At 41.8% G+C, this 20,188-nt stretch overlaps 1 protein-coding gene across 1 annotated transcript in view; it reads right to left on the bottom strand.

Annotated features, from left to right (window-relative positions):
* The window catches only part of BRF1 (BRF1 general transcription factor IIIB subunit), a 171,133-nt gene that overhangs the window by 67,727 nt on the left and 83,218 nt on the right, over positions 1–20,188 (bottom strand). The window contains exons 8-11 of the mRNA XM_072337071.1: positions 11,860–11,986; positions 10,680–10,719; positions 10,498–10,590; positions 9,409–9,687 (exon numbers count right to left, since the gene is read on the bottom strand). Coding sequence (XP_072193172.1) covers positions 9,409–9,687; positions 10,498–10,590; positions 10,680–10,719; positions 11,860–11,986 — 539 coding nt within the window. The remainder of the gene's footprint in view (positions 1–9,408; positions 9,688–10,497; positions 10,591–10,679; positions 10,720–11,859; positions 11,987–20,188) is intronic.

Genomic DNA, 20,188 nt, shown 5'->3' with positions numbered 1-20,188 from the left:
CTAGTTATGCATCCCTATTACCATAGACATTCCACAATTGGAAATTACTTCTCGTAATGCTTACGCCAGAAAGAAAAGAGCTGTATTGCATCTGCAGAACCAAAAGCAGTAAAACATAATAAACATTTATCTTTGTCATTGGCTCTGCAAAACCGATCTGTTCAGCAAGGAGGTGCCATTTTATAGAGTTGCTTTATAGCTACATAATTATTGATGCATCAGCCAAGCGCTCTCTCAAGGAAAGACTGTTCTTAAGAATGAGCTTGTTAAAAGTTTAGGCGTAAACCTTCGGATAAGAAACAGCCGCTAGATTTCATCTGATATCAACTTTTAGAGGGGAAAGAAAAGTAGGGAGATGATTTAAGAAGAAGAAAAAAAAGTGCCATGTTTGAGGCAGGCATGAAATTGAAACAGACAAGACGCTTTAATGTGACAGAAAGAAAGAATTGGGGACATCTGTACCGAGAGTACGTTGTAAGTAGCAGGAGGAATTATCAATCTAGTGATGTGCCAGCTCTCTGCATTTCAATTGCTTCACAGGCCGTACCATAAAAATTGTTTGCAATGAAAGCAGTATGAAGAATTCCTAGGTTTTATTGCTCCCAGTGATATTCTACCCAGTTTGTGTACATGGTTTGTATCCTTTCAAGTTCAGCACCGTTTCGTATTAGTACCTCTTTAAATTGCTTGCCGACAAATACTGTTCCGTGACCAAAATGCCTCAATATTGAATGTTCTGTTTCAGTCAGAATACCTTCAGAATCAAGTTTTCAAAGGCAAGAAGGTTTCGTGCAAACTTTCTGAAAGTCTACATAAGGCAACAAACTTTAAATTTAAAAGAAGGCTTTCTCAGGAGAGAATTCAATGTACCCTTTTGCATCCCTTCCCCACCTTGTTAAACCAAACTTCCTCATCGCTCGCACGTCTCTTAAGGGCTTCAAGTATGAATCTTATTCCCTGCACTATGAATATAAAACAATCTTGGGTAACAGAGCATTTGAGAACATTGTTCCCAGTCACTGACGGGCTTAAAATCCTTCCATGCGGCCTCCAAAACACATTCCATCTTACAGGGGTAACTGAGCATCTGGTGGAAATTGGAACAGCTTCAGCAGGTCTACAGGAACCCCAGCAACAAAGCTCCATGCAAGGTGACCATGCACCAACACTGGCCATGTGGGAGAACTGGACGAGCTGGCTTCTGCTTTTGTTTTTGGTCTTGGGTTTCATCTTTGGTCTTGGTGAAGAACTGAATGCTACAGAGCTGCGAGATGCTGCAAAGACATGGAGAGCAGTGCTTCTATAAAGCACCGCTGATGACACGATGTAATGTTGATAAGGACATTGCTGCATCTCAGTACACCGATTTCTACAAAAGCCTGCAGAAAAACACACATTTTCTACCTTTAACAGAAAACCAGTTAGGAATGTGACTTCTAAAATCAGCCATTTGTTTTGTTCCTATAGAACTGTTAACGATCTGGTCACAGAGAACTGTTCTCCTTCCTCACCATCTGTGAGCACATGGCGTTTTCACCACCATAACTGAATCAAACACAAAATTTAGGTAGTGAATTGCTTGAAAATGGTACAACCTTTCACCCCCTGTACAGACATTTACTTTTGGCTTATGTTTTCACATCTATCTCAAGAGAATCGCTTCTTGCACTGAATTTCTTTCCTGGTACTACTTTGCAGTATTATTTACACTCCCCCATTTCATATTCTTTCCCTTAATTCCAGCATCCCTTTGTAAACTGTCTTTCATCACAGAAAACAACTTTTATAATCTTCTGTGTAAACAGACATCTTGATTTGAAAGATGAGCCTTATCTTCAATCTGCTAACTTCAAGCACTTTCTACTTTAGCAAAACTTAGCTGTAAAAAACCCAATCTTTTTTTTGCACTTGCCCCCGGCATTCACAAACAACCTCTCTACACACCTGGCTGGTCCACCTCAGTCCACACAACCCTCAACAAAACATCATGAATTTTGCTACTAATAACTAAGCCATAGCGGGTCTTATCTGTCAGTTTCTATTGCTTTGCACCGCTGTAATTAATGAACACTGAAGATTCTAAAAGCAATTTTTTCAGCCCTACAGAATGCATTCTGGTGAGCACATAGGAAAGAAGAATTAAACTGAAAAGCTGAGGACTACAGTAGCCTCACGATGACAGGTCACTCTGATACCAGGTCAAAGCAGCATCTATTTTCAGCTGCTTTGATTATAATTGCTGACGGAATAACAAACAAACAGCAATTATCTCATTTTCACACAAGAGAAAAGATCTAATAAGTGAACCCATCCTAAAGTGACACTGGAAAACGAATTCAAATGCAAAGAGGAGTAATGAAATTTGGTTTCCAAAATTATTATTAATTGCCAACACTGTCAACATTAATGTTACTCCTCTACTGGATAACACATCCATTTTAGTCAACAAAAGCTTTTAGCAAACCAAACATATCAAACTGCTATCATTCAAGGCCAAGTTCGTGACAGTTTCCACCAACAGTCTGTACTGTCATATCTGAAAATCCCTGATTACAAAAGTCATCTATGCATGTCTGCAGCCCAACCCATAGATACACATGTTTTTCTTGACCACGATGCCAGCCCTGGGATTTCAGACTAACAGATGAAGTACGTAGGGGTGTGATGAAGTTAATCCTTAAGAGGATACAGGAATTAATTTTTCAAACTGAATTCAAACCTGTCAGAGAAAAGCAAAACAAACCCCCAAATAGCTACAACAAAACCAACCATCAAACCATACAGAAGTGGCACATCCCTGGAAGACTCTGCCTCCGTGCATTTTCAGTTTGCAGGTATTGCCTTTAACAGCTGAGCCTGAATCACAAGAAAATAAAGCACCAAACAGAGGATTACTTCAGCTCTCTCAGGGGATGCAAGACAAACATGGGACGGACAGGATCCACTGCAGCACTGCACATGGATTTATTGTCCATCATACTAAACTGAAAGTAGCTAAGCCGTGCAAATCTGTCTGCGCTGTATTTCCTCCTTCCAAGGGCATGTTTTGTGGCTTCTTGACCTAGGTTAATAAGTCTTTATTCTCAATAACAACTGGGACCACAAAGCCTCCCTGAACTCAGCCCGGCTCCACACTCCGACACTGCAGATGCCATGATGGATTGCTTAAATAACATTCCTCCTCACAGTTAGCTTTCAATCCTAGCTTGACGTTCTCCGCCTATTCTCCGCACATTTCGCTTCCCACAGCCCTCTAATGAACAACTTCAGTTTTCGCCGAGTTTTTTGGTGGAAGATTTTTCTTCTTCTTTTTTGTCAGCAGGGCCGTCCGCTTCGGCTGAAAACAGAGCACTGAACCAAACAGCTGTGAGCATTAATAGGCTCACATTTTGGCAGGTGCGGAAATGGAAATATCATTTAATTCTCATGCTGGTGGGGAGCTAATCAGGTTTTTTAGCCAGGTTTCCTGTGTGTGTGTGTGTGTTGTCACCCTCCCACCACCTCCCTCAGCTTTTCTTTAATCCACAGCCAACTGCAGTGATTTCAGAGCAGGGTAATGGTCCCAGAGATGGTTGCATTTCTGAAGGTTCCCAAAGACAACAGCCTATGGAAAGATGGGTGCAAAGATAAATGCCCTTGAAAGCACCTCCCACACTGAGAAGCAGCACCTTTTCAGACACCAGGGAGTGCTGACAAGGAGAAAACTTTATAAAGAAGCCCCAGCAGAAAGAAAACACAGACCAGCACCTGTGCATGCTGAGGTACCAAAGTCAGCTGTGAATACAGCTCTCCCTCAGTACCTGGTGAACAACTGGTTCCATGATTACAGTTATTTACAGGCAAAGGACCGTTCCGAAAGTCCCAGCCAAGTTTCCCCCCTTCTCCCTGCCTGCACTGTGCTGCTGGACAGAAGTGACACACACTTTCCTGCAAGGAGTGTCTGTACTGATAAACCTCTGGAAAATTCCTAACACGTATATCCACGAATGCTTAAAAAAATACATTCATATGATTCAGCTTATGCTGTCACTCACATTTATCTCCCCAACACCTCTAACAAATGCAGGTTTCTCTCCAAAACTCCCTTCTAGATTTGCTTGAAAACCTTTCAGCTAAACTAGATGATTAGTTCTCATCCCTTCACCTTCCTAGTTACTCACAATACAAATAAGGAATGAATTTACAGCACTCTTAACTTCTAATGAAATGCAAAGATCTCACATGACAAAAAAATGTATATTTTGGAGTAATACATGCACACACGGTACATCACAGTGGGAGTAATATATATAGTCAGGTAAGAAGATCATGTCATCTGTAATTCCCATCAAAGATTTCAGGTACCAAAAGCTGCATTTGAAGCAGCTGGTGGTCTCCTATTACCATGCTGGCTGCAGCAAGCACTTCACATCTCATTAACAGCATAATGAAGGCTCCATCAGTGATATGGCCTATCAAGACTGTCAAACACAAGAATATAGACACTAGATTAGAAAGATGAACTATCATAAAGGTTTTTATTGCCTAGTTCTAAGGATTGGTAAAGAGCTAGTCCTGCCATAGAAAATACTCCCTGGTGATCCAACGGTGCTCAAGGATGAAGAGCAGACCCTGAGAGGTGCCAGGGGAGGAAGGTGGCACCGAGGAGGTCACCGCACTGCTGCTTTCCACAGGCAGAGCTCAAAACCACTGGAGTGAGAGTACCACTAGAGTCAGAGCCAGAAGAAGCCATCAGGACGGGGACATGCATGCTTACACTGATGACCAAGTAGTACTTTGCATATATAACACAATTAGCGCTAAACTCAGCAGCTTTATTTCTCATGTATGTGGTAATTATGACTTAATAGAGCTTCATAATGTTCTCTCTAATTACTGATTATATCTTCTTATATACTTTCATATGTGCATATACACATATATTCTCAAATGGTTGGCACTGGTGTGCTCAGAGAATAATCTGAGAAAGAAAGGGAGACCACAGAAGAAGATACGAACACCCAGTGGGAGTCAACACTCCTTCATTTGTTGAAGAGTAATGCCAAGAAGCAATGCAGGGAATCTTCCAACCCACCACAGGCAACCAGGCTGGGTCTCCCTGATGGGAGAGAATTGGCCAGGCTCCCAGTCAAACACTTTGCTGCCAAGAGCCATTCCTTGACCAGTTTCCACCACAACCAGGACAAAGATGGGAGCAAGAGAAGGCAGCTGGAGAACATCATGGTAGATAACCTACTCCTGCCTACTTTAACATCTTCTTCAGCTGCTTTCCGCATCCTCCTTGAACAAGAAATTGGAAAGTGCTGGTACATAGGGATACTGACAACCATCCGATCAATGACTGCTGTCTGCATGGGGTCTTTAACACCACAGAAATCAATGGAAACATCTTTGGACCTCAGCCCGTGCGTCAGATTACGCCTGTGGCAGAAAGGGAGGCATAAACACAAGGAGTAATAAACGAGCAAACTATTAATTATGAACAAGCACTAAACCTTTCTCATGTATTCTTTGTGAAATTAGCCCTGAACGCAGTTAGCTGGATGCCTAACCAAGCACAAGATGGTACATGCACAGCGATTTCTTGCTGCAAGAGCCACTTACTTTCATGAGGACATGCAGAAGCCTGCTATTATTGCCTCACATACATTGAAACCATCACCCAAAATGAATGCATGTGAATTTTGATTCAAAACAAAAACTAAATGAGGTCTGAAACACTACCACGATTGCAAACACCAAGTTATATGAAGTTAGTTGCTAACTTACACCCTGCAGTTTGTCTCCATCTCCGTTGTTATCAGCTGTTTTTGGCCAAAATTCAGTTCATGACTTTTGGCTGATGTGGCATAAAGAGATGAACTGGCTGCATGCATGGGTGACAGTCAGCAAACATCAGGACAGAAACACCAAGGAGAATGATAAACAGAACCCGTGGTGTTTAACTGTGACGGTCTCCTGAAGGGAATGGTGTGCTGTTTGGGAATGATGTGCTGTTTGGAGGAACTTCAGATCCAGAAAGAACACCCACATACATCACAGGGAGGGTGCAGCAACATTGCTACATGGGGAGACCGACAGACTGATCTCCCAGATTCACCTCTGAAACTTTGATCCCACAATAAAGCTCTTTTATCACAATGAATAAGCAACAGTTTGCAACGACTCAGAGCGATTTCAGCTCAAATGTCTCTGCAAATTATTACGCTTTGTAGGAGAAAAAAAACTATCAAATGCAGTGTTTATTCTAAGCCTCAGTCTCATTAACCCACTACCTTACATGCCCTCTTTGTAATGCAAATTAGCTAAAATACTATGCTTTCCATAAAACATTCATATAGACAGTCTCACGTTGCTCTAACACCAATTGTAAGTGAAGCAAAAAAAGACAGATTTTCTCTTAATACCTAAGCTCTGCACCTAACTCTTATCTGCCAGTGCAGTCTGTGAGGAACCTTATGCTGTTGCTGCAGCCATTATAGCACAAGGGTGGAAGATTTCCCAAAGCAGCTGATGTAGGCAATTATAAACTGAATAACCACAAGTAAAAGCTAAATAAAAGGACTCTACAGAAGGCACCTACAGCAGAGCTTTTTCTTGAGGAACAGAGATTATTACAGAGAACTGAAAGGATACCCTGCATTTAGGAGGTTACACATTGCACACAGCGCACCTGCTCATGGCCACCTGCCCAGCCACACCACGTATCACTATGGGGTTTTCTGTGAATCTTCTCCACATAGAAACACGCCTGTCATTCCTAACCACTGCAATATGCCCATCCATCAGCAAGTGCAGCCTCAAGGAGATACAGCATCGTCCTGACCAAGATCTCCAGTCCAGCCTCACCCCAATGCTCTGCACAGTGGATGATGTCTTTGGGATGGAGAGGGCCAAGAGAAGGGCAAAGCTTCCATTTTCTTATTTACATGGCTGTAGAGATGGCACAGAATGTCACCTTAGGGGTGCAATGTTACACTGACTCTCTCCTTTCTCCAGTGTACTGAGGCACTGGAACATGAAATACCATAGCAAACTCATATCCAGTCAAGATTCACAATATAAATTGTACTAAACTAAATTCATACACACAGGATAAATGCGGAAATGTTACCACCTTTGCTTCCTCTCTCCACAGGTACAAGCTACTTTTGCTTCCTGAGACGATCTCTAAACGTGTTATCTCCAATTAAACTTGGAGCGACTGCTTTCATCCTGTTTTTAGCTTTGAAAGCTGTCGCTTCTTTTTTAGACTTCAAGGAAGGCCTGGAAGGTGTTTGATTCTTACAACCACACTAGTTGGCCTGAGAGAAGATACTACCACTGTATACAATCCTTCTCCAGACTTCACAGCACAGCAAGGCAGAACTCAAGGCATCAGTGCTCAAAGTGATGGAGATATCTGCAGTGTTTCCAATGGGGTTCAGTGTTACCATGCACAAGTGACCAATGGGAGGCATCTCTACAAGAAGTTTTCTTTACACATGCCCTCCTAGATAGTCTCCTAGGCCAGGTTCCTGGTCATCCATAACAAACCAAGGCTCCATTACTGTTCCTGTACCCAAAGGTCCTCAGAGATGATGTACTCACATCACCCAGTCATAACACTGGAAGGGCACAGAGACTGGGAAGCGCACCACAACGTGTCCACAGTACAGACAGGGCCAAAGTCAACCAGATTTAACATGGAGATAAATAGCATCTGTCACTTAAAAAAGATAAATATGTGTGACAGGATCTACAAAATGCAACCAAAACAGCAATTCAACATACCAGCTTCACGGCATATTATAAAAATAAGTACCTGTTTACCATGCCCACAAGAGAATGAGTATACTGAAACCTATTTATTTTTGAACGTTCCCTTTGTTTGGCACATCCCCCTCTTCTGGGGGGGATAAATGATAATAAAAAAAGCAGAAGATGGAGCAGCCATAGCAGGAGTGGCTACGCGTCCTCCTGTCCAAAGCCCAGCTGAGGAACACACCTGGCTGTACCAGCATAGCTTCATCTCTCAGCCCAGCCATTAAAATGGTCAATAGCAGTGCCAGCTGAGGAACGCCCATCACTGGAACTCATTTTTACAGGTCATTGGCCAGCTAGACAACAACAGCTTCTAGCCATTACTGACCTCTCTTCAACACGAACCGCTGATTTCCCAGAGAAAGACAAGCCAGGAGCCATCCATTTTCTTAATCGTAATTAAAGCAAACACAAAACCACTCAACTGTCTCTATATGCCTTAGTTCATATGAAATATAAACATGCAATCATCCTGCTATGTTTCTGGGAACAGTGACATAATGAGAATCTGAATGCATTCAGTTCATCTATCGAGGCAGGGAATACCCCATTAGAAGTAGGTGCTGCTGAACAGAAATTAGCACCGGGAAAATTTAGATAACAAAATGTTTTGGTGGACCAGCCCCCAAGCTGACAGAAGAGATTCAGGCAGGTGTGTCTTCTGATGGAAAAACTAACTGTGATAACGAATAAAATGGCCTTTAGATACATCTGCTTCTCAGTGACATTAAGATGCAGAAGAAATTTTAACAACGCTCAAGCACACAAAAAAGGAAGCAAACAAACCTGCCTGAATGACCAGCTGCTTGCAACACTGCCTGCTTTATGGCTCCACCAAAACTGGATTCTTTCATCAGTCCTGGTCTTACTTTTCTGCACAGAGCTATTGGGTGCCTTTTTAAAGATCAGACACCAAAACAGACAATGAAGTCTGTAGTTCTTCTTCTCTTCCAGACAGGTGCCCAGAACTGGAGCATTGGCTCCTTAATTACCAGTGCGCTACATGATGTTATGATGTGGAATACCAATAACCAAAAATCATAAAACCATGACACCCGTATCAATGAAAACACACACAAACAGTTAATTCCCTTTCAAACATTTTCAATATGTCATCAGCAAATGACTGAATATTCTTAGAGGCTGCACCACATCCGACTCCAGTAAAAAGTGGACGACAATTTAGATGAAAGCCTGCCTTCATCTAAAATTCTTGTACTTGGGTATTAATTTCCAGTCATCCTTACAGAAATCTGCTTCCTCCAATTTCCTAATTAGGCTGCGTGGCTTGAAATATGCCCATCAACTACCGTATGATTGCAGATCTACTTGACTAAGAAATACACATTCTCAGGCTTCAGAAAATAATCAGGCACTCCAGATTTTCCTGAAGCTTCCTGAGGAGCAGATGTCAGAGACCAATATCAATGACTTAGACCACTGGTCTCAAACATTCTCACAACTCCTGTCAATCAGCGTTACAGCGACTCATGGAACTGCTGTTAAAGTAACCATTAAGAAGCCTAGAAATTACACAACCTACATCTGGCTGCATGCATCCAACATCTCCACTCACAGGTTTTCTTGAACTGATGTTTTACTCACCAGGCTCTCGGTCCTTAGAGGAAATACACTCTTTTATGGACTCTGTTATGCCAAGGCTTGCTGCAGTGGGAAGTGGACCAAGTAAGGATTCCAGAGCAGGTGGTCTTACAGCAGCTTCATTTCCATTTTGGCATTCTCCATCTTCACCTGGTTTTAACCTATCTTTCTCAAGAAGTTCATTACAAAAGTCTTTGTTTAAGTGATTAGCGGCTGCTTCCAGTTCTTCATCTTCTGCCTCTTCCTCTCCAAATATGCTTAATGTATTATCTTCTATAGAATCTGTAAGGGAAATAAAAAACAACAAAAATCCAGCAAAACACTGCATGCCATCTGTTACAGAAACAAAGTAAACAGAGTAAATAGAGTAAATGCTCCCTCAAAGTAAAAATAAATAATAATAAATCTGTAGAGAAATTCTATAGAAAACATACACACTATTTCAGTACAATGTATGAATGTGGGGAGTTTCCAGATGCTCTTCAAATTCACCACCCTGGCTATTAAAGTGTATTTTTGTGAACAGAGTGATTGTTTAAAATAGAAGCATTGTGTTATCAAATTATGGCAGGTAAAAGCGCTTTTCTAAAGAAGCCAACTGCTTGTTGGCCAATGAATGGCCAATTAAATCTGCACAGAGAGCCACCATAGCAATTTGTCAAGCAGGGCATTCACTGACAGAAAGGCCTATGTGTCACTATACTACGCACTCAACATTGGTGATGGAAAGAAACATTCTCAGGTATCAGTGCCAACCTTACAAGGTACCAAGAATGAAAAAGTGACTGCAGGACTGCAATTGTAATGAACAAGTTTTACTTTTGCTTTTATTTTGCATTATTCCTATTTTATTTTATTTTATTTTTTTATTTTGTATTAAATATTTTGTCCCTATGAAGGCTGACAACTGAACCAACCAACTGGCAAGACGCATTGAAAAGCAGAAAGAACCCTAATACAATAAACAGAGATTCTTTACTCCAGAAGCATTTACATGAGCGCATTTGTCACAATCAAGTTCACACACTTAATACTGTCTGCAGGATACGAACCTATTATTATTTAAGTAGTCACAAGACTTTATAGACTTACCGCTTTTAGATAAATTTGCAAATACGCCTTTTGCTTTTGGTCTGCTATTTTCTAATTCAATCTCTATTTCATCTTGATAGCTTGATATTTCACCTGCGGTGATGAAATAAAAATAAAGCTCAGCAATCATCAATGCAATTTTGAAGAAATGAGGGATCTGTTACACTAAACACAACTTATACCTTCAAAATCTTCCAGCTTCTTTGATAACGCCTTCTCAAGCTGAAATGAAAACAAACAGAAAAAAACAACCATGAAATTACTACAGAAACATCTCTGTACTATTTCTGAACTGCGTACACAGGCACAGAATCACGGGGGATTTTAAAAGCAATAAGAAGGTTTCAAATCCTGATTCGTATTATTTTATATCGTCAGACAGGTATCAAGGTACTGGCCAACTGAAAACTACTGAAGCAAGCTGCACATAGAAGGCTATAGTCTACAGCAGTAAGGTCTATGTAGATGTGAGCAAGTGCAAGGACAGTGCTGAAATCGCTGTGCACAGGCCAGATGTGGCACGCATGCAATGGCAGACCGCAGTACTCACCTACACAGTCTAACTGACTCTCAAGAACGTCATAAACACATCAACAGCCATTTAAATGACAGCACATTTAGGATATTAAACACTACTGCCTTTTTAAAAAGCACGTGGTTTCTGATCCAATTACAGAGCACGCACCTCGGCCACTCTCATCTCTTAATTCTGGTTAACCGGGATGGAAGAGCACACACAGCACATACAAGAGAAGTGCAGGCAATAGAACAGCTTCTCAAGGCCTGTGTGCCACAAGCTCAGCTTAATTTGTCACATGAGATGCTCCGGTTTTGCAAGGCCATAAAGATGTGATGCTCCAGTAAAAGGTCAGAGCAGAAGAAGAGAAACATGCAGCAGGAAAATAAGCATTATGGAGGGAAAGTAACTGCATCATCTTGCACATAGGGCAGCACCCAAGCAGAGTGCAATTGCGTTAAGCACTAAACACTGGTATCCTGCAAAACATGGGAGCTCCACAGGTGCTCATCTGCCCAAACACCCAAATGTCCCCATCTGACCAACAAAAGCAGTGACATTGTGCTTCTTGCTGGGGTTTATTCAGGCTGGAAAGACACTTCAGTCCCTCCTCAGGAGACATTTAAGGCTACATTTGAAGCTACGTCTCTCTGGAGGACAGAGGTAGTAAAACTATATCTTTAAAATATCTATATATACATATCTTAAGTTAACGAGTGTCATATGCATTAATGCTCACCTCAAAATAGATGTAATCAAATTTTAAGAGATGCTAGACAGTTGGGATTTAGTATTAATTGATCCAGAGGGAGAAAAGAGAACAGAGAATCGGGTTTAGAATTTACCTGCTGTATCTTCAGCTTTTTTTGGCCGGCTGTGAATGAAGGGGGATCACATTCTTCTTCCAAGTCAATCCTCATAAACTCATCTATGGTTAGCTGACTTGTTGGCGTGTATTCAAACTCTGTCAACCTATGGAAGCGTACACCATATTACCTTAACATCTTTAAGATCTCCTTTAAAAGTCACAAAATTCATCAGACTTCTGACTCGCAGAATGAGCATTCTGCAAGAACTACAAACCTTGGCTCAAGTACAGAACAAATTAAAACTGAAGTGATACTAATTGTTTCATTTGCTGCAAAGTAAGTATCTTTTCATATCACAAATTAGCTTTTGATTTATTGGAGTACGCAACACACACACGCTTCTTTTTTTGATGAACGAAGACCGAACAGAAATACCACAGCCATTACAATCAATTATGTACAGCCCGACGAAACAAGAGGAATGCAGTTCATCTCTCCTGTCTCGCTGCTTTTGGGATCAGCAACGAGAACAAAACAGATTCCCAAACTAAAATATCTGTCACCAGAGTTTAAGAGCATGCTCAAAAACAAGAAGCCATCTTCCCAGGACACAAAGAAGCAGCAGTAAAATAAAGGGATCATCTGCCTATCACACAGATAGAATAGGCGAATGCACATAATTTCATAACAACATGCTTTGTGTTTGTTTAATGTTTGCATTTCAGAAGCTCCTGCCTCTATGAGAGATACGACTGGCCCCATAGGGAACTGCCGTGGAAGCAGCTGAAGCTTTCAAAGAAACTGACTCTTAAACAACTGCAACATCTTAATTTCATCCACAATTTTCAGCATTTTATACAGGTGGTTGAGAACCATCACATCCATCTTACAAACAGAGGAAACAAGACAAAAGGTTAAGTGCAAAGCCAGGTCAGGAAATGTCTGGCAGAATGCTTTGCTGACAGAAAGTGCCCTTATAATAATATCAACATTTTCCATGGGAAAACTGCACTGATAGATCTGCAGCTGCTCCACTGGAATATTCCCATCTTCCAAAGGAAGCAAAGCTAACAACCGCTCCCATCTGCAAAGCTGGACATGAAGCTACTGCAGCACCCCCAGTTCAGGACATCTCAGAATTTCTTTGTCCCAAAAAGTAATCATGATTTTTACTTTTTAACCACAATAAAAATCCTCCCAGGGATGAAATTTTCTATAGGACACAAATTCCATTTCCAACCACCTCCACGGCCAATGCCAGCAGACAATGCTCTCTTCCTATACTCTTATCGCTATATGCCTTTGTTTATTTTTAATAAATTGAGGAGCAAAGCGTGACAGCTATTATTTTAATTCATAATTCATTTAATGCCAAAGCCAGGCATCATTTTAGAAGCACTGATTTTCCCAATCCGACTACAGCCATCCAGCTGTTGATGTGTGAATCAAGCACTTAGAGGCACCCCCACTTCAGCAAGACTTCTCCCAGCCAGCCTCACCTACTTAAATTGTTATTCTCCTCCCACTATTATAAGCCAACACATTTTTTGGCATAGACACCTGGTTTGTTCATGCTATGCTTGCTCAGAGTTTGAGATGAGGACCCAGACCAAGTCACAACAGCAACACCTTGTAGGCATGCAGAGCAACGTAGAAAACATCAGAGGCAAAATGCATATCAGTGACACGATGACTTGGATCTCAGCACTGAACTCTGTGCACATCTTCTTGCAGACACCCGAGGCTCCACCTGCCCTTCTCCTTGTGACCTTGTGTGACTCACGTCACGTACTCTGCACCTGTCAGACATCAGCCCAAGGGTGAGCCAACCAATGTTCGCAGTTGACATCAGTGTTGTCTCAAGAACCAGCTTTAACCCTGAGCCACAACAGCAGCACAAGCCTGTGCTGAGATCTCCAGTGTATCTGGCCTGGGCAGGGCAGAACTACTTCAAGTTTGCTGGCCATGCTATAGGGTAACTTAAATCCACAGCACAACACAGTTTCAGTCAACCAGCCTGGCCATGAGTTCCCAGGCTCATGTCCTTCCCTTCTTTAGTTCTGATCCAAACCAACTGAGTGCTGACCAACCTGGCTCTAAAGTTGGCCGCTATGACCAGGTAGGCACAGAACCCTGACTGGAAGCTCAAATTTACCAAGTGGCAGATCTTAGCAACAGGACTGCAGCCTTCCTCCTGAAACGACAAACTATTCCGAAGATGACCACAGATTGAACATCACTCACTTGAATTCATTCCTAAGCAATCTCCCTAGCGATAGCGCTGTAAGTCACGGCCAGGATGAGAGTCTGACCCACGAAAGACTGCCAGGCATGAAAACATGTGATCCCTATTCTATATGGGCTGAAAATACGACCCCATACAGCCCATTCCATACCAGCAAACGTGTCCAGAAGAAGTAGGAGCAAGGCTATACAGTCTTCCATTAAGCATCACGCTGCAGAAGAGCAAGCCATTCCCTCAGCGTTTTCTCCTTTAACTTGATATAAATAAATATCTGCAATTGCCAACCGCTTTCCTGCCTCAGCATCTTACATTGGCTGATATCCTGTCTGCATATTTTTAAACATTTCTTTAATTTTATCCAGCGTTTGGACACATGCCACCAAGGCAACAAACTGACACACGCAGCAGTCTATGCTGCATGGAACAAGGCAACAGCAGTTTGGCAGCTACAAATAACTGATGCAATCTTAATCTTAATTATAAGCATGATAATTTCAGGGCTGAGGGAGTATCCTCATGAAAAAAAAAACCCACCAACGAGCTGCCGGCTATTTCTTAAGTTCTGCACAGAAATGATATCCCAGCTCACTTTGTAATTTTGTTAATCTAAAGAATAAATAACGAGTCTAATAAGAGCGACCATTTAAAGTCATCCAAGGGAGGAAAATAAACAGATACACAAATTAAGATATCGTTACCTTGGCGTGAATTCAAAAGGGCTCCAAAAACTGAGATTTGGCAGACAAGTATTTTCTATTTATAGCTGATGCAGGGGCTGAGATTCAACTTCCAGTACAAACCCTCCTCTTACAGTTTCTCACAGCCTCTTTCAAGCAAGTTCCTTTGGGAGCAGAGTTTTTCCAGGCCTTGGTGTCACTGCTCCTAACCCCAGCCCTTCTCTTTTTCTTTCCCAAAGAAAAATTTCCACAGCTTTTGTTCCATCCCTTTACAGACAAAAACGCACCTCGTGCTCTGATAAAGCACTTTTGTGCACCAAGCAGTAAACCAACTCTGTTCACACTTAATTTAGCTCCCAATAAGGGAAAATGGGTCAGTCACTTTGAAGCCGAGCAATGGGTTTCTTTTTCACTTTGTTTTGTTTCTGGAATGCTGTCCAGTGGAGACTTACGAATCCAGTCTACAGCTTAGGGGGAAAAGGAAACACATAAAAAGGACTTCCATGCCCAGCGGAATGCTCAGTTTTAGTGGTTACTTGAAATTCTGTGGCGGTGGGGTGTAACGAAGCACTCAAAAGAGCAAGGTCTTCTGGAGTCCAACTCACAAACGCTTCGGGACTTCAAGTTCAAAGTCCAAGAGGGATTTCTGAACGGGGACAAGAAGCTGCGCTGCCCTCCGCTCCCATTCAGAGGAAAGAGGAAAAGTAGCTGAAACTGCCGGGAGCAGAGAAGTGTGGTGAGCTACACAGCATCTGACTGCCCTCCTACGTACACACAATCAGTGCACGGCTCTAGAAAGCAGGCAGTGCAGCAGACGTGGACCTCTGCATAGAACAGCAGGCAGATCAGAAACTTAAAGAGTCTTTCTTTTAGAAACTATCTTAGTGAGTGGAGCAGCTGATTTGACAACTCCGACGTTTACAAGCTCAAGACAAGTGAAGGACTCGACATTATCTGTTTTTTGAGTACAAACATATTTAACTACATCCCCACTGTCCTAAGGGTGCCCATCTGCACTGCCTACCTCTCCAAACCCGTGTGCTCACTAACATAAGAAAAGGTCAGAATCTGCACCGCTGTGGCAAACAGTCACTGTGTACTAAATTACAAATATCTATTGCATCATCCTCCTCACCCCATTTCTTCCGAGCTATACAATGTTTATGCATGAACTATTTATGGAAGTACATAAGTGCATATTCTAATAGTGATGCTTAATATAGCACACGCATCAGAAATAGTTATGAAATGCTTCCTACATGATATAAAAGTTTTCCAGTATCCCCTTGTATGTAAACAAACAGGAGTCCAATCTCCTTATATGCAATTGTTATACACACAAGAGATGCCCTGATAGTAATGCCTCCTATTTTTTTATGTTGGCCCACGATGTCAAAGGCAGATAGTGACAGTATGGCAGTAGAGGATGAACCTTCCCACCAGTATCCCATCACGTGTTGTTGCCATGTGACAAATAGCAGCAGAGGGGCAGTCTGACAGAATGGGGTCTCATGTGGAAGTGCAAATGAAGCAATGATAATGACCAAACAGTGGTTGTGAGTAGAGTGAGGCAGTGGGTGGTGCATTTCAGCAGTGGGTCATCTCTGCTGGTGCAGACGGCCACTAGCGCTGCATGCAGGCTCTTGTTCATTGCTGGAGAAAATGCAGAGCTAGTGGTGGTGTCTGTGTTGAAAACTACTGTTTTGTAGCTGAGAATGTGCTCTATCAAACCGTTATTGTGCCCTTCGTATCTCTTGTGGCTTCCTTGGAAATAAATAGGAGGCATTACTTTTGGAGCAACCTACACCTGTATAACAACATACACTTGCAATAACATAAAAAGAAGTGTTCTTAAAGCTTATTGAATAGGTATCTCACTATTAAAAGGTGGGGACTAAATCAGAGATCATCCGACTCCTGTGCTTTTACAAAGTACAACCTATCACCTGAGCTGTGATTTCTCTCCCTGTGCTCCTACCCCAACACACCCATACAGGGAATTATTTTCCCTTAAAAAACTTCCACGGTGTCCCACATTAATATATTTTATCTGTTTTTGCGATGGACTAAGAGTACACATGCACAGCCCTTTCCTGCTAATTAGCTGGGAGCTGATCATTTACGGTGCTCAATCTGCTAGTAATTCTTTCCTACTAAAGAATAGCTACCTTGAAAGATTACAAACCAGAAGTGCCCTTAAGAATGGGTAGCTTTTGCTTGCTTCCACCAAAACAGAGATGTAAAACATCACAAATTTGTTACCATCATTTTATTCTAATTCTGAAAATACAGTTGTGATCACCTGTGTGCATCAACCAACCCACCATTCATCCCACTGACGGGCTGTCCTGAATCAGTCCAAACCCATTGGAATTCTTTGTCCTTGTCTTTCCCCGGATTCCAGTGCTCACACTGCAGTTATCAAACGCTACAGCGCTACTTAAAAGCTGTGCTCCATTAGCACGGCTCCTCCACTGCACTCTGTCAAAACATTCTGTGATCTCCTGGAGAAGAAAAATAGCACAAGGCTTCACTGCTTAGCAGAGCCACTCGGACGAGCAAAGTCAAACACAGAGAAAACTGTTTACAAGATCTAAGCCCGAGTTAGTGCTAAGAAGTTAATTATTGTATCAAAAGTAACAGCCACCAAATAGATTTGAAATGGCAGTTCTTAAAATAAGCATCGAGCACTGAAACATATTAGGACTCTAATTAATGCATTAGCTTACGAGCTGTAAAGAAGTCAGATTTATAAAAAGCAACACAGCCGGCAAAATTGGATTCATCAAAAACAAAACCTTTTTTCATCAGACAAACCATCTTGCAAACTTATGCAATACCAACAGGTGCGGACCAAGCCCCATTTGACTCTCCTAGAAAGACTTCTAGAAATCACCTATAAGCCACCTGAATATTTAACTTGGGACTTCAGACGTTTCTCCACTATTTAACTTGAGACATAAAATACTTCTCCATTTGCTCTCTCAGTCTGGCACGGGGTTTTAGTACAGCTGTACACGTATCAGAGCAGAACACCGACTTCCAGACACCCTCCCCTTCAGCTCTGGCTGTGATACGGCTTTGGTGGTTTAGAAAACCCGGCCCTACAGCCACCTGTGCAGCATCTCCATTACCTCTCCCCATCCTGGCTCTGAACTCACATACCAAAACCACTCTTCTCTTTGCTTCTGCTCGCAGAAGTCTGCCCATCTTGAGACTGCAGCAGGAGTTTGGACACCAGGTTTACATGAACCAGATACTGTTGTGATGAGAACAAGAAAAGCTACGGGCAGAGCACACTTATCTCTGTTCATTTTCACAGAAAATTGCCAAAGCCATCATTGAAAGAGCTGGATCCCCAGAACACAAGCAGAGGACCTGAAAGCCCCCGCAGCATCTCCACCCTGAGTGGTAAACAGAGTTCCTTTGTCACGAAGTTTTGTCTTCCTCTACCAAAAATACAGTTTGGCTGTGTGAAGAAACCATTCACCTCATTTATGAGCTCTGGGGCTGTTCTGGCCTTTCATTTCAACTCCTTCCCAATCCAGCTTCACTTCTGCTGACACGTTACTCCATCTGAAGTTCATCGCAAATAGGTTTTTTAACAGGTAGTACATCATGGAACTGAGAAGAAATATTTTGTATGCAAAAAGCAGCTTATTTAAAGATAAAGAGAGTGAGCCAAGGAAGTAAAATGCAAGTGTTAACAAAGATAGGCTGGTTTTTTTAATTTCTATTGAAGTAATGCCTAAGATCTTCAAACACACATAAGGGCCACACCGTATTAGATAATGTACAATGGAGAAAGATCACAGAAATAATTCCTACTGCACGTAGAACATAATTTAGTGTGCAGCAAAAGTACGCAGTAGGTGAGTAAACAGAAGAAGGGGCAGCGTATGTAAATGTTAAAGAAGCAGAAGCGAAGACAGGTGCATTAAACAGGCACAGTTGGGAGAATTAAACCAAATAAGAGCACCAAGTTTATGGAAAGTTAATTTCTGTTATCTCCACAGAAGATTACACACACAAAAAAAAAATAACAATTTGACTAATTAGTTAATATTTGTACAGTACTTTGAATATATAGAGTGATCTATAAGTTAATATCATTTCAATTAGACTGGAAGCGAGACAGATAGAATTATCAGTACGTTTATTAATATTTAATGTGTTCCCCTTCAACAACAGCAACAAGCTTTACATTTTAATTGCGTGCTTCAAAACATAAAGCAAAAAGGCCCTGTGAAGTAACTACAAAGCTTTCTTCCTGAGCCCCTACCAAAGCTACACGTGCTAGAAATGAAGTCAGTCCGTTCTTCAGCCAGTTAGATTAAGAAGTCCTGATCTGAAGGTGGATGGCAGGGTCTACGGGCCACTCCCATGCTTGGTTGCTTTCTCCTTTCAAACCAAATTCTGTTTATGATCAGTTCATTCATTTTTAAGACCTGAAGGCACAGCACATTTTGGTGATCCTCCTCCTGAGCCCCATTCCCTAGTGCACAGCAGTAAGCTTAACCTTCTTAAAACCCATCATTCCTACCTCCCAAGCCACTGATGCACTACAGCCCATCCATCCCAGACTGGAAGGGACATGAACATCCAACCATAACACAGAGAGAACCTGGCGGCTGGAATTATCAGCATTATCTGGACTCTCACTTGGTTTCCTTCAAGGGCTTTCCAAGGAAAGCCACCAGCAGCAAGCACAGCACCCACGACCAGTCTTCCACTCAACCACACTCAACAGCTTCACAACAAAACAGAGCAGCAGTAGCTCTTTGCAGATCAGAATCGCTACAGCAATAACTGAAAGGAAATAAATCTACATCAGACTGAGAATCATAGAATTTCTTTAGAACATGAAACAACTGCTTATTAATTCAGACAACTTCCCCTTGATGGCACCTTGAGAGGAATTCTTGAAAGAAGAGGGATAAAATGGGGTGCAGAAACAGTTATTCAATGGTATTTTTTATTTGCCTTCATTAAGTACGATATAACGTGCTCTTATTTGAAAAACATCAATCAAATTTATAGATTCGTGATAAATATAGTTGTAATTATAGCTGCTTGAAAATAATTCAGCTGTCACGTTTACCCTGTCAAAGTAAATAACGCTGTCATTTCAGTTGATGTGTGTGACTTGAGTAAACATTTCAAAGCATGAATTTTGAAGCAAAACCTCTCTGCTTGAAACAATTGCTCAAAATTAATTTTCCTTCCAACTCCAGTTTATTGTGCTTATTTTCTCGGTACCAATGAACTGTTCAACCACGTAACCAAGGCGTCTTGAATTGTGGGTGCACAAACCATCAATTCTACAAAATGCACATTAGAACACATGGCCTGTTGACCAGAGGGAAAAAAAAGTGGCATTTGTACTCATTCATCCTAACTGCTTTAGGGCCTACAGCCATCTAAACAATTCAAATGTATCCCT

This window comes from Excalfactoria chinensis, chromosome 5 (assembly GCF_039878825.1).
Source record: "Excalfactoria chinensis isolate bCotChi1 chromosome 5, bCotChi1.hap2, whole genome shotgun sequence".
Lineage (NCBI taxonomy): Eukaryota > Metazoa > Chordata > Aves > Galliformes > Phasianidae > Excalfactoria > Excalfactoria chinensis.
The sequence above is the reverse complement of the archived record's forward strand: the minus strand, read 5'-3'. Positions and strand labels throughout refer to the sequence as shown.